This window comes from Vigna unguiculata, chromosome 1 (assembly GCF_004118075.2).
Source record: "Vigna unguiculata cultivar IT97K-499-35 chromosome 1, ASM411807v1, whole genome shotgun sequence".
NCBI classification, from domain to species: domain Eukaryota; kingdom Viridiplantae; phylum Streptophyta; class Magnoliopsida; order Fabales; family Fabaceae; genus Vigna; species Vigna unguiculata.
Window position 1 is genome coordinate 23,974,050 of NC_040279.1, and position 14,560 is coordinate 23,988,609.

At 33.0% G+C, this 14,560-nt stretch overlaps 1 protein-coding gene across 1 annotated transcript; it reads left to right on the forward strand.

The window, feature by feature from the left end:
- The first annotated feature begins 2,331 nt into the window (after positions 1-2,331).
- LOC114190025 lies at positions 2,332-10,662 on the forward strand. The gene is made up of 18 exons (XM_028078776.1): positions 2,332-2,643; positions 2,727-2,855; positions 3,439-3,495; positions 3,584-3,676; positions 5,059-5,264; positions 5,356-5,447; positions 5,542-5,756; positions 5,836-6,019; positions 6,104-6,234; positions 7,300-7,578; positions 7,653-7,781; positions 8,201-8,257; positions 8,347-8,439; positions 9,097-9,302; positions 9,502-9,593; positions 9,677-9,891; positions 9,997-10,186; positions 10,438-10,662. Exons 1-18 carry the CDS (start codon positions 2,377-2,379, stop codon positions 10,578-10,580), a joined length of 2,778 nt encoding a protein of 925 aa, XP_027934577.1. The 5' UTR covers positions 2,332-2,376; the 3' UTR covers positions 10,581-10,662.
- Positions 10,663-14,560: the final 3,898 nt, after the last annotated feature.

Here is a 14,560-nt window from a genome sequence, read left to right on the forward strand (position 1 = left end):
CACACACACACACACACACACACACACACACACACACACACACACACACACACACACACACACACACACACACACACACACACACACACACACACACACACACACACACACACACACACACACACACACACACACACACACACACACACACACACACACACACACACACACACACACACACACACACACACACACACACACACACACACACACACACACCACACACACACACACACACACACACACACACACACACACACACACACACACACACACACACACACACACACACACACACACACACACACACACACACACACACACACACACACACACACACACACACACACACACACACACACACACACACACACACACACACACACACACACACACACACACACACACACACACACACATATATATATATATATATATATATACCCTTACATATAAAAGGAATCAAATTAAAATGAATAATTTTTAACTATGAAATTTAAAGGTTAATATATTTTTAAATCATAAATTTAAATAAAAAATTAAAATTCGTCTATATTTTAAATTTTGATATAATTTGGTTATAAAACATTAAAAATAATAAACCATTTTAATCTAACTACCATAAATTTTTTTTGATATGTTAAATTAGTTTTTAATATTTGAACTGTTTAAATTATTTGATAAATTTCTAATTCAAATGTCAAGTTAATCTTGAATTTAGTTTCACACATAAAAAAATTAATGACATTATCTATTTATTTTTAAAATTTGAGAACCAAAATATTCAAAATTTTAAAAAAAATAATTTTAAATATAAATTTAAGAACTAAAAAGATATTTAATCAGAGATTAAATTGTGGAAGTCATTCAACGTTACAAAAACTAAGCATAATAATTTTATCAGCAAAAAGTGATAAATAAATTTTTAGGGAGGTATTTCTTTGATTTTATTCTTAAAAATTTGAAATGGAATATATATTTCTATATTTATTAAAATGTTATTAAAGATTATTTCTGAGCATCATTTTTTTTTCGGCAATCTATTCTTAATTTCATAAAAGTTACGTAAAAGTTTTGTTCCTATACTACATAATATGATTTCCTAACTACATATAACTTTGTTTTTTAATCATTTCAAAATTTTAAAAATATTCTTACAAATAAAAAAAAATTAGCTAAACGTTTTTTTAATATTTCTAAAAACTACATTCTGCATATAATAAAAAAAATGTTTTTAAGGATACAATTTATATGATTTGTGAAAACAGACTGTTTATAGAAAAGATAAATTTAATACTTAAACTAATCTAACAAATAAAAAATAATAAATAAGTAATGATTCATGTGATAATGGCCAGCTCAATGAGACGATTTTGGTTATTGGTGTAGATCGATGTGGGACCCAAATTCTTGGGCAAGAGACATGCTTCCTTCTCCATTGAATCAAATTCTCATCATCTGTGCTTTTAATTCATCACAGTAATTCCATTGTATTGTAAAGAATTTTGGACTTTTCAATAGCTACTTTCACTGTATTATATAGGCCAGAAATCACGTTATAGTATTACTTTTACAAAAATAAAATTACAAATTATAAATCCCCCTAACAAACAACTCAAATCCTAAATATAATTAAAATTTGACTTAATTAAAGTTCACATACTTTTAAATGAGTTTTTATTAAAAAAATTTATGCTAATTGGGTACTTTTAAATGAGTAAGTCCTTTTAATGGAGTGTAGTTTGATTTTTTCTAATTAGATAACCTGACTCTAACTTTTTTCCATTACTTCCTTTCTTCAATTATTAAAGAGACGTGGAATCTCTTTAAAATAATGAAAGTCACATATCGTTAACTGTAATACTGTTTTATTAATAACAAAAATCTCATATTTCTTAACATAACAAGATAAGAGTCATATCGCCTTAAAAATTTGAAAAGTTAATAAATGAAAAAAAATTATAAAAACACTTAATTATAAGAAAAAAAACTTAATTATAAAGACCTAAATTTATAAAACATTTAAAACTTTATTAATTCCTCATTTTTATACTGTTTTATATTGATTATATTCTATATATGAAAAATCACTTAAAAAATAACATCTAAAATTATAAAAAAAAATTATTAAAAAAAATGACATCTAAAATTATAAAAAAAAATTATTAAAATTTAATATTTAAAAAATTGTACAATTTAAAATGTTATTTCTTTAAAGTAAAGTCTTGGTAATTAGAGAGCGTTCCTACAATAATACACAACACGTGATATTCTGATCGATGTGGATCTCAATGGCCATGCTGCACAGCTATAAATAGTGGCAAAAGAGTTAACAGTAGTGCAAGCAGCTAGCAGTGGTCTTTGACAGATTCAGAAATGAATTTGGTGATGCCAAAATCAAAGAGAATGAGCTTCTTATCCTTCATCACTTTTCTACTGTCATTGCCAACATTCTCTTTTTCTCAAAAAAATGTTGGGAACACCATTCTGAATCATCGTAAGATACTCCCAAAACAGGAACTCCTTACTTCTTATGCTGTCATCTTTGATGCTGGTAGCTCTGGGAGTCGTGTGCATGTCTTCCATTTTGACCAGAACTTAGATCTTATTCACATTGGCAATGACCTTGAGTTTGCTAAAAAGGTTCAGCTCAAACCTTTATTACATTCCTCTTTTATTCTCCTCATTTCTTACTCTTTTCACTCTTGTTCGTTAATTTGGTGCAGATCACACCCGGTTTGAGCTCCTACGCTAATCATCCTGAAAAAGCCGCACAATCTCTCATTCCACTTTTAGAGGAAGCTGAAAGTGTTGTTCCTCAGGAACAGCACCCCAAGACACCCCTTAAGCTTGGGGTCAGTGTTTCTCATATCCTTTTAAGGGATTGGTTTTGACATGTTTGAATTATACTTTAAATCTAACTTAATTTTACAAAATCGACTTATAAAGTGAGATTGATGTGAGATTTCCAACATGACCTTTATCCACCAACAAAGTCAAATGAAAAGCTCTTTAAACATGTTCATATGATGCACCGAAGAATATACGTATGGTTAAAAAGTGAATTTCGAATCTAACTCAATCTCACAAAATCAACTTATAAGATGAGATTTATAATCATTTATATATTATAAATTTGTGTTTATTTCTGGTTAGAAGAATGATATTTTGACTACTAAATTTTGACAACTTTATCTTACAACATGATGTGTCATCTTCTAAATGGTTTTTGAATATTGAGAATTAGAAAAAGACAAAATGGAAAATCACTTAGAAGATGACACTTAAAGTTGTAAAAGAAAGTTGTCAAAATTTAGTAGTTAAAAAATCATTTTCCTTCTTTTCTAGTTAACGTAAAACTTCCAACACCTTTAAGGAAACAATATCAGTGGAGACAAGTTATAGATGATGTCTTTTCAATGTTGAATGTGAATGCAGGCAACGGCGGGTTTGAGGCTCTTGGATGGAGATGCTGCTGAAAATATATTGCAAGCGGTGACCATGAGCTTAATTCATTTTCTTATCTTGTTAACTATATATATTTGCTTTCAATGTCTTAAGTCTTCGTTTTCTTATGTTAAAGGTCAGGGAAATGTTCAAGAACAGAAGTACACTCAACGTTCAACCAGATGCAGTGTCTGTTATTGATGGAACTCAAGAAGGTTCTTACCTATGGGTATAATGCCAAACTATAATTTCATTTTATATTTCTATATTGCAAAAGATGGATTCATTTTGGTAGGTTTGGTGCAGAAATAAAGGAAACATGAGAACAAGACAACTGTTATTTATAATATATATATATATATATATATATATATATATATATATATATATATATATATATATATATGTGGAAGATTAATGCACGGTAACAACTTCTACTTTTAGTAAATTGAGAAATTGATAAATAATTAGTAGATATACTGGAAGCACGTGCAAAAGATATCCATGTCTATATATAGATTTTTATAAGATAACGTTATCATAATATTTTTATATAACACATGCAATCCTGTTTCTTTGTGTGATTCTCTGTGTGATTCTCTGTATGTGAGGAATGATGGATCTCGACTATAATTTATATATGTAATTAAATTCACTATTTTTTATCTGTTGATGTGCTTTGGATTAGCTAAATATTTGCATTAAAAAATACGAACAACAACGAGAAGCAACAATGAAATTAAAAGTCAATCAACGTGATTTTTTAAAGAAGATCAATTAGGTTCTATGTTCTGTTTTCAAAAACTACAGTGGAATAGTTGGTTGAAAGCAAAGATGAAAATCGGAAATAAAAAAATCATGTTGATAGTTGAAATTTCTTACAGTGAATAATAAATTTGTTTTTCTAATTGATAAATGTAAATATAGCAGAAATGATAATGATGTGTTTCATATCAAGGTTATTTTATTGATAAAATAATTCTGGAATGTTTATAATTTTGCTTTAAATTGATTTCAAACTTTTGTAATTCTATTTCAACTAATTATTTTATTCAATCTTCAATTATTGTATTTGCTTACAATATTTCGCTGTTAATATGTATTTGACAACATCTTAAAATATTTTCAATTAAAGCTCTTAAAAGTAAAATACTGTACTTCAGTAAAGGAAATCGAAAAATATATTTTATTTAAAGGATAAATTACAATAAATTATGAAAAAAAATATTTAAAAATGATATTTGTAATTAAATCTAACAAACATGCATACTACTACAAAAATAATTTGTACATAAACAAACTTTTCAACTAGTAAAAAACTAAAGACTACTTAAAATGTTTTATTATAACTACCAAACCCTACAATAAAAGGAGTACACATCTGTGAGTGATAATTCTAAGTTAAAAACCAATCAACTCTAGGTTTAAAGTAAAATAATGTAATTTCTTTAGTATCACTCAGAAGATAAAATGTTTTAAGATTTTGTGTTTGTAGATAAACATCTTGATTATCTTATATATCATTCAATTTTTTGATGCGATGATCACAAATGCATGTGAAGAAGAATTATTGTTTAACCTGTGTTATGATATTTTGGGAATTTTGTGTAGGTAGCAGTTAACTACCTTTTGGGAAAGTTGGGAAAGAAGGTTTCAAAAACAGTGGGAGTGATAGATCTTGGAGGTGCATCAGTTCAAATGGCCTATGCTGTCTCAAAAAACACAGCTAAAAATGCCCCAAAACCTCAACAAGGAGAGGAACCTTACATCAAGAAACTTGTACTCAAGGGAAAGAAATATGACCTTTATGTTCACAGGTCTACTTCCACAAACTTTTCCTAATTCCAACAACTAAAAACTTATCTAACTTGTTATAAGAAAAATCACTTTGATACCTTAATTTGGCAGTTACTTGCGTTACGGTAACGATGCAGCTCGTGCTGAGATTTTCAAGGTCACTGATGGTGCTGCTAGTCCTTGCCTTTTAGCTGGTTATGAAGGTAGAAAAGCATTTTCTTTTTCACAAACCCTATAATGGTCACTATTTTTATTAGTTTTTATAGGCAATAACATGTGAGTTTTTGTTCTTGAAAGATATATACAAATATTCTGGAGAATCATACAATATCTATGGTCCTACTTCTGGTTCCAACTTTGATGAATGCCGAGACACAGTTGTGAAGGTTCTGAGACTGAATGACCCTTGTGCCCATCAAAACTGTACATTTGGTGGGATATGGGACGGTGGAAAAGGAAGTGGACAGAAAAACCTTGTTGTTACTTCATCTTTCTACTATAGGTCTTCTGAGGTATATCCATTTTACTTTATTTATTTCAACAAAAATAAATAACTAATCATGCTATAATTATGTTTTTTATTTGTTTTAGGTTGGTTTTGTGAAGCCACCAAATTCCAAAAATCGTCCTGTGGATTGGGAAATTGCAGCTAAAGAAGCTTGTAAACTATCCTTTGAGGAAGCCAAATCCACTTTTCCACATGTTGCCAAAGATAAACTTCCATTTGTATGCCTGGATCTTGTATACCAGTATACATTGCTTGTTAATGGATTTGGTATGTTTTTATTTCTTCCCAAAAACAAATATTAATTGGAAAATTATATATATTTTCTTTTGTTCCTGATTCACTTTTTGGCAGGCCTTCATCCTGAGCAAGAGATTACAGTGGCAGAAGGAATTGAATATCAAAATTCTATTGTGGAAACAGCATGGCCCCTAGGAACTGCCATTGAAGCCATATCATCTTTGCCTAAGTTTAATCCATTAATGTATTTCATTTAAGCTTCTAGAGAATTCAGGAGAATTTCAATGTTTAAATCTACCTTTATTCAAATAATTATAATAAAACTCGCACTTTCACCATTCCTTATATAGCATTGAGTATCAAATGCTTTATATTACCCTACAATATGGACATATATAATTATTTATACATCATGCCAATTGTTAATGATAAAAAATCATTTCAAATCTTCTAAAATATTAATAAATTTAAAAGTTAAAGATTTTCTTTTGCAAAAGTAATCAAACTGCATGAAACGGATTAAACATGTTCTATTTTATTCATCATTAACATTCTAAATCCTTAAAATAATAAGAACTCCTGGAACACGAGTTCAGATCAAGATATATATTTTGAATATTAAAATACGAGTATTGCCTCAATCATATATCATACTCATAATAATAAATACGGGCATAGCTTTCACATGACGTTGTAAACTACAAAAGTAGTAAATAGTGTAAAAATAAATAATTTTATATTGTCTGGTGTACGTATATAATGCTGTAAAATAATACAGCAACATTAATATAATAAAGAACGTACATTCCGTCGTTAACCAAAATGGAAGCACACGAAAAGGAATAATGGATGGAGCTTCATGTTTGGCAAAGCATAGGTATATATTAATCACGAAATGGCAAATATTCGTTTATTTAAAAAATCACGATGACACAGTATTTGTTTGTTATAGAGTTAAGTAAAAATAATATTTTATTTAGGGTAAAATTAACTATTAATAGTTTTTTAAAATTGTTAAAAGATAATTTAGAGATAAAAAAGTAAATTAAAAGGGGCGAACAGTTAAAAAGGCAAAAATAAACAGGAAAGGAAGGTTGTTCAAGGTATTTTAAACCTTTGAAATGTAATGAATGAAATACGTATATAACAAAATTTACAGAAAATACGTATTATTTTTAGCAGTTAAACTATATTTTACATCGAAACATGCAAAGAACGTTGATAACTGATTCTACGTTGAAACAAACATTACCCTAGACTTTGTCTATATATATATTTGAGAGTGAATGATGCAGCGTTGAGTTAATTGACTGGTTTTGGTGTGGTCAAGAAAAGGGACAAAGAACATGGACTTTACCCTCTTTTCTCTTCTACTCTTGTTATTACTATTGCCTTCACTCTCTTGTTCCTTATATGTGGGGAACAATATCTTGTTCACTCATCGCAAGATATTTCCCAAACAACAAGAACTTACCTCGTACGCTGTGATCTTTGATGCTGGTAGCACTGGTAGCCGCGTGCATGTCTTTCACTTCGACCAGAACTTAGATCTTCTTCACATTGGCAACGAGATTGAGTTTTATGATAAGGTGAAAATTAAGCTTCATAACTATTAGCTTGTAAGTATATTTACATGTGAATTATTGGCATGTTTGTGGTGTAGGTCACACCTGGTTTGAGTGCATATGCGGATAATCCTGAAAATGCAGCAAAATCTCTAGTTCCACTTTTGGAGGAAGCTGAAAGTGTTGTCCCTCAGGAACTCTACCCCACAACACCTGTTAAACTTGGGGTTCGTCTTTTGCCTCTATATTTCTCACTCATTCGTCATAATTGGAAGCAAGGTTTTAAATGAATTAATGCTGGTCATTCTTACAAACTCTTGCAAACTTTGAACCCTGCTTTTTCTTTGAACTATCGCAACTATAATCTTAAAAAGTTACTGCTTCACTAAGATTAAAATTAACTTAAAATTGGTTATTATATACTAGACCTAACAAATAATAAATTTGGTTAAAATAGATTTCATTTAATTATGATACATTTAAAAAAAATGTAGTAAATGTGGCATCTCCAACTTAACCTAAAATTTCCAATATTAGCCTTGAAAACCTTGTTTTGGACAGTAATTGAAAACCTTGTTTGAGTAGACACTATGCATAATATGCTTGTTTAAGTCTTGAATATTTTTAATTTATGCTATATATGCAGGCGACTGCAGGTCTAAGGCTTTTGGATGGGGATGCTTCTGAAAGAATATTACAAGCGGTAATTAAATAAATGATCTTCGATTCTTAATCTTTTTCTCGTGTAGGCTTTCAATATCTAAGGTTTTCATTTTTCTTATGTTTAATTAGGTTAGGGATTTGCTCAAGAACAGAAGTACCTTCAGCGTTCAACCAGATGCTGTAGCTATAATTGATGGAACCCAAGAAGGTTCTTATCTATGGGTACGACTTATCAATATCTGCTTTATGCTGATAAAAAAACAAATAAGAATCTTCATTAATCACTTTTAGTTTTGAACACTTAATCCCCGTTTATGATAATACTTGTCTTCTTATAATGTCATGTAGCATTTTTGTTTTTCATTTGAAGGGATCGATATCAAACTATTTACCTACCAATGTCTCAAATTATTCTAGTGTTTTCTAACCAAATTAATTGTACTAAATCGATTATTGTTATATTATATATTACAGAATAATACGATTTAGTTAATAAATAATTTCCAGCTCTTTTAAAACGAACTCTCCTAATGTTTACTTTTAAGGTGACAATGAAAAAATTAATTTTGGGTTGATGCATTGGTGATCACTGGTTATATTGGTGTATGCTACTTAAAAACACTGTTCATATAATCATATTTTAAAAGTGGGGTTTATCCTTACAATAAAATACAATATTACTATTCATCCTATAGTGGAGTTAGGTATCTTTCTATTAGTGCAAAGTTTAATGAGAGTAGGTGGTATTTTAACTTTTTAGCATATAAATATATATACATATATAGATATATTATAATTTTGAAAAAGCAGTAAACCTTATAGTAAAGTAGATTGTAGGAACATATGTACTGTGTCTCTTACCATTGAACTATTTTTTAGGTGACAATAAACTATTTACTAGGAAATTTGGGGAAGAAGTTTTCAAAGACAGTGGGAGTAGTTGATCTTGGAGGTGGATCAGTTCAAATGGCATATGCTGTCTCAAAGAACACAGCAAAAAATGCTCCCCAACCACAACCAGAAGAGGAACCTTACATAAAGAAGCTTGTGCTCAAGGGAAAAAAATATGACCTCTATGTTCACAGGTTCCTTATTTTCTGACACTTATAAACTAATTTTGTAAGAATGAGTTAAGTTTAAAGTTTAATTCTTAATAAAGTGTGAGTAAATGTTATGCGATACAACTTTTGAGAGCAAAACCTCATGGACAAATTTGAAGTCTAGATAAAATAGGTAGAAAACAGTATTCATGACTAATATGTAGGTTTAACATTCTTGTTTCAGTTACTTGCACTATGGTAGAGAAGCATTTCGTGCTGAGGCTTTGAAGGTCACTGATGGTTCTGCTAACCCTTGTATTTTATCTGGCTTTTATGGTAAGTGCATTAATGGTGAAAAATCTTCCAATACTTTTATCATGCATGGCAATAACAGAATACACTTTTTTATTCCTTGAAAGGGACCTACACATATTCTGGAGAAGACTATAAGGCCTTTGCTCCCATTTCTGGATCCAACTACCATGAATGCAGAAAGATAGTTCTTCAAGGTCTCAAAGTGAACCAGTTTTGCGCTCATCGAAATTGTAGTTTTGGAGGGATATGGGATGGTGGAAAGGGAAGTGGACAAAACACTCTTTTCGGCACTTCATCTTTCTACTATCTGGCTTCGGAGGTATCTATTGTTATATGTTTGGTCAAATTTGTTGTGTGTACAGGTTCATATTTTTACTATTAACTCGTGGTCATTTTAATAATTATGTTATGTTGGATATGTTAGATTGGTATGTTTGGTCCAAATAAACCCAACTCCAAGATTCATCCTTTGGATTTGAAGACTGAAGCAAAGAGAGCTTGTGAAAAAACATTTGAGGATGCCACATCCGCTTATCCACTTCTTTCAGCTGATAGAGTTCCATATGTGTGCTTGGACCTTACATACCAGTATGCATTGCTTACTGATGGATTTGGTAGGTTTCTGCAATCAAGTTTTGTTCTAAAAATGTTACCACCTTTATTTAGTGTACTCGACTTCAGATTTTCTAATTATTTTTCTTTACATGGTGTGTTTTCCAAATCATTTTAGTATATTTTAAAACATCAAAATCAGTGTTTATTAATATATTTTGAAGTTACAACAGAAGAACACAGCAAAATTTTATGGAGAATTCAAATTTCTTTGTAACCTGATTTTTTTTTTCTTTTCATATATATTTGGCAGGCCTAGATCCATTGCAAGAGATCACAGTGGCAAATGAAATTGAATATCAGGATGCGCTTGTGGAAGCAGCATGGCCTTTAGGAACTGCCATAGAAGCCATATCTTCATTGCCTAAATTTAACCCATTCATGTATTTTATTTGAGCTTCTGCTGCCATATTTCAGTGCTAAAGGACACTACGAAAAGCCTACTGAATAAAATATTAAAACTTCAGCCATTTCTTCATTCATTCAGTTTTATCAACCAAATAATTTATGGCAAATATAATCAATAAAATTTTGCAACCCCATCATATATAACAATAAAATTTATACCGATGACAATTACAATCTTGTCAAAACAAAAAAAAAATGGTTTTGTTAGATAAACTTAAATGGAATAAAATAAAATGGGTTGTTTATGGATACTTAATTTTTTTAGGAGTTTTGTGTTTTAGATGCAAGGGTCATGTGTTTATTGCATTGGCTAATAAGTAATAAATGTGTCTTGATGACAGAGTTTAAGGCTTGGAGATGAAAAGTCAAAATAGAGTCTATAACTTGTATGTTTTGTTTACGTAAAAAATACAAGGAAGTGAAAAAGTTTATTCACTTAAAGGTTTATTTGCTAACAAAGTGGTATCAGAACCTGTTAGCTCGAGTGTCTGAGAATGAGAGAAAAAAAAGTGAAAGATGGTCAATCTTACAAATAGTGTGCCTTTGTCTAAGTTGACAAAGGCGGTCAACTATGACAATAGGAGTCTCAAGATGAAAGCTCTTCTTGACTCTCAAGAAAATTGGGAGGTGGTGAAAAATGGTCATGTAGAACCAAAAAACACCACAAATTGGGCGAATGCCCAGATGACCGTGTTGCAAAAATCGTGTAGGAAGGACAAGGCTGCTTTGTACATTTTGTACCAAGCTATGAACGAGTTTGACTTTGAGAAGATTGAAAATGCAATAACTTCAAAAGAAGCATGAGACATTCTAGACGTATAAGGGAGATGACAGAGTGAAGCAGGTGAGGCTTCAAACACTCAGAGGAGAGTTGGAGAGCTTGAGAATGGATTAGATAGAGGGAATAGTCGAGTACATTACTCGAGTTGAAATCATGGCAAACCAAATTGGTAGAAATGGAAAGGTGTTAGCTGAGTGGTGAAGATTTTGAGGTCGTTGACTAACGACTTCGAGAATGTTGTGTGTGTGATTAAGGAGTCTAAGGACCTAACAACGCTCATCGTTGAAGAGCTTTTTGGGTCCCTCGAGGCGCTAGAGCAGCAAAAGAAGAAGAAGAAGTGAGGGCCACTTGAAAAAGAATTACTCCAAATGAGAGAGGCTCAACACTCAAGTTAAAGGAAGATGTCGAAAGGGTATAGGAAGCGGTCCTAGTGGTAAAACCTGAGGAAATGAAGAAGAAAAAGAACAGTTCGGTCAATAAAATTGGCACGAAAGAGGACGAGGTCCATGGAGAGAAGGTCAGTCAAGCAACTTAAACATTGAATGCTTCAAGTGTGGCAAGTATGGTCATTTTAACATCCCTAAGGAATATTACTTAATTAAATAAATAAATAACAAAATTGAAAATTTAATCGTCGCAATATCATTATTCCCAAACACAGGAAAAATAAAAATTAATATCCAACGCGATAGAATTCAAATGAAATTAAATCATAGGTTATTACAATTTCAAAAGTCCAAAATAACAAGTGAAAACATGATAAGGTTCCTAGTTATAATCCCAACTATCCCTCACTCTGTCGCCTGAGCATCCTCAGCATCACCTGTATCATCATCTACTCCCGTGTAACGAATCACACAATCATCGCCAAACACAAACAGAAAGGGTGAGCTGATAAAAATAAAAATAACATATATAATAACACATGATAAGTCATACACCCATCTTATTCAATCTACTTAGTTCTTGACCAAGACCTTAACCCCAAGGCTTTTCAGCCTTCAAATCACACAAATGGTTAGCCTTGGACTCAGGCATATGATGCTCACACGAACCTGCCCACTCGTGGTCCTGCCTCTACGAACCTCCCTGCTCGTAGTCCTGCTCTACGAACCTCCCCGCTCGTAATCCTGCTCTACGGACCTACCTGCCCGTAGTCCAACACATGTGATCCACCAGCCACGTACCTCCCGCATGTAGCATCTCTCAAGCGTGAGCACGGAACATACGAACCTACCTCGCTCGTATCCCCATGCGAGAGTAACTGGATATGAACCTCCCCGCTCATATCATCACATGTTAACCACCATCCATGAACCTACCCGCTCATGGCACATCATCTTCCAATCCAAGTATAGCATCATTGCTTAGAAGCCACACACACAAAATCACGATCTGTAGCGTCATCACCTGGCGCAGCCCCAAGCGCCGCCAGGCGAAATCTGCCCAGTCCACCTAGTGGAACACTCATTGCCGCCAACCGCCAACCCCTCGCAGACCCACTATTGAGGTGTCCATCGCCTAACGAACCACACCCTGCCGCCAAGCGCACGCGAGACAGTAACTCTTCCATGGTACCCTCATCGCCTGGCACACCCACCCATGCCGCCAGGCACCATATCAGTAGCATACATCTACTAGTTTTAGTACCTTAGCTGGTCTGATCTGCAGTATACCCCACCCCAAAGATTTAAGTAGACACTCTCCATACCAAGGTTACATTATGGGTAGTCTGCAACTCTTATATGTTCATTCACCTATAATTTACAATTGTAAACCTATCCATTCAAGGTTTCTAAGTTGCCACGACTTTATAATAGTGTAGTAAGTACGTCCATCCTATGGAAATAACCAACAATCCACTACCTTAAGTTAGACATTCCAAACATTCTGTACTGTAATGATAAAACCTTCCTGCCAATTGTCTTTGCTACCTTTCATAGAATCCCGCACAAATGACCATATGAACTGACATTTTTCATCCCCTTATTACCAATCAATTTCCACCAATAGACACTATTAACTTATTCTCACTTACCACACTCAATATTGCAATGTCACATATCATTCATCTAAGGATATGAGCCACGAATGACCCCTAAGGTCCACACATCATGAGTAAACCTTTACTAACAACACATAAGCAACGGACTAGGATTTCAAAACTTGCAACCTTTATTTAGAATTATCATTCTCCCTTTCTTCCTTAACATTGCTTCTGACATACCAAAACATAGTCATAATCTCTAGCCTATTACCAATCACATAATCAATTTCCCATAGGTTTATTGTCCCTTCCCGTGTCATCCATTTATTTCTAATACCACTCAAAGTCCCTTCCACTCAGCTTGCCGCCAGGCGGTACATCAGAACCCAGGAAACCCCCAGGTTGTTGTACCCGTGATATTCCCAAGATGTCCAGAACTCGATCCAGACTCCAAATTCAATACAACACAATAATTCACACATGATTTACCAACCCAAATTCCTATGACATTATTTCCTCTAACTCGCACATACCATGAGCCATAGTAATTCAAATTTGAATTCTACCCATTCCAAAACCCCAACTCTATCCATGATTAATCATAAAGAGTATTCTCATAGCACCATCAGAACCCCAATTCTAACAGTTTCATACAATTAACACATAGCATCATAATCAAGATCACAATCAGAAGTCCCAATGACCCCTACGCAAACGCAAACCAAAAGAAAAATGCGAACAGTGTCGCGCTGCCTGACAGATGCTCATCGCCGCCAGGCGGTTCATACCAGAACCAAGAACAAAACCAACATCTGATGTGCCGCCTGGCGGCATGGGTTGAGCCGCCAGGCGGTTTCTGGGAAAAATTCAGAAACCCCAATAAAACAGTGCAGAACAGAGTGGGAATCATGCATTATTTCATGGCAACGCACAATTATTCAAATACGAACTAACAAACATAAGAGACAACTCCCCTTACCTGGAATCCTTGCACAAATCCGAATTTGACACGTGTATCTAACCCAAAGACTCTCCCAAGCTTTGTTTCTCCTCCAACAATGGCTTCAATTCCAACTCTCTCTCTGCAACCAGTACCCACTCACGAAAACTCCACTGCCCAATGGTTCACCCTCAATTTCAGACCTTTTCTCTGCCTAATCTCTCCCTCTCTCAATCTTAATGCTCTCTTAATTACTCAAT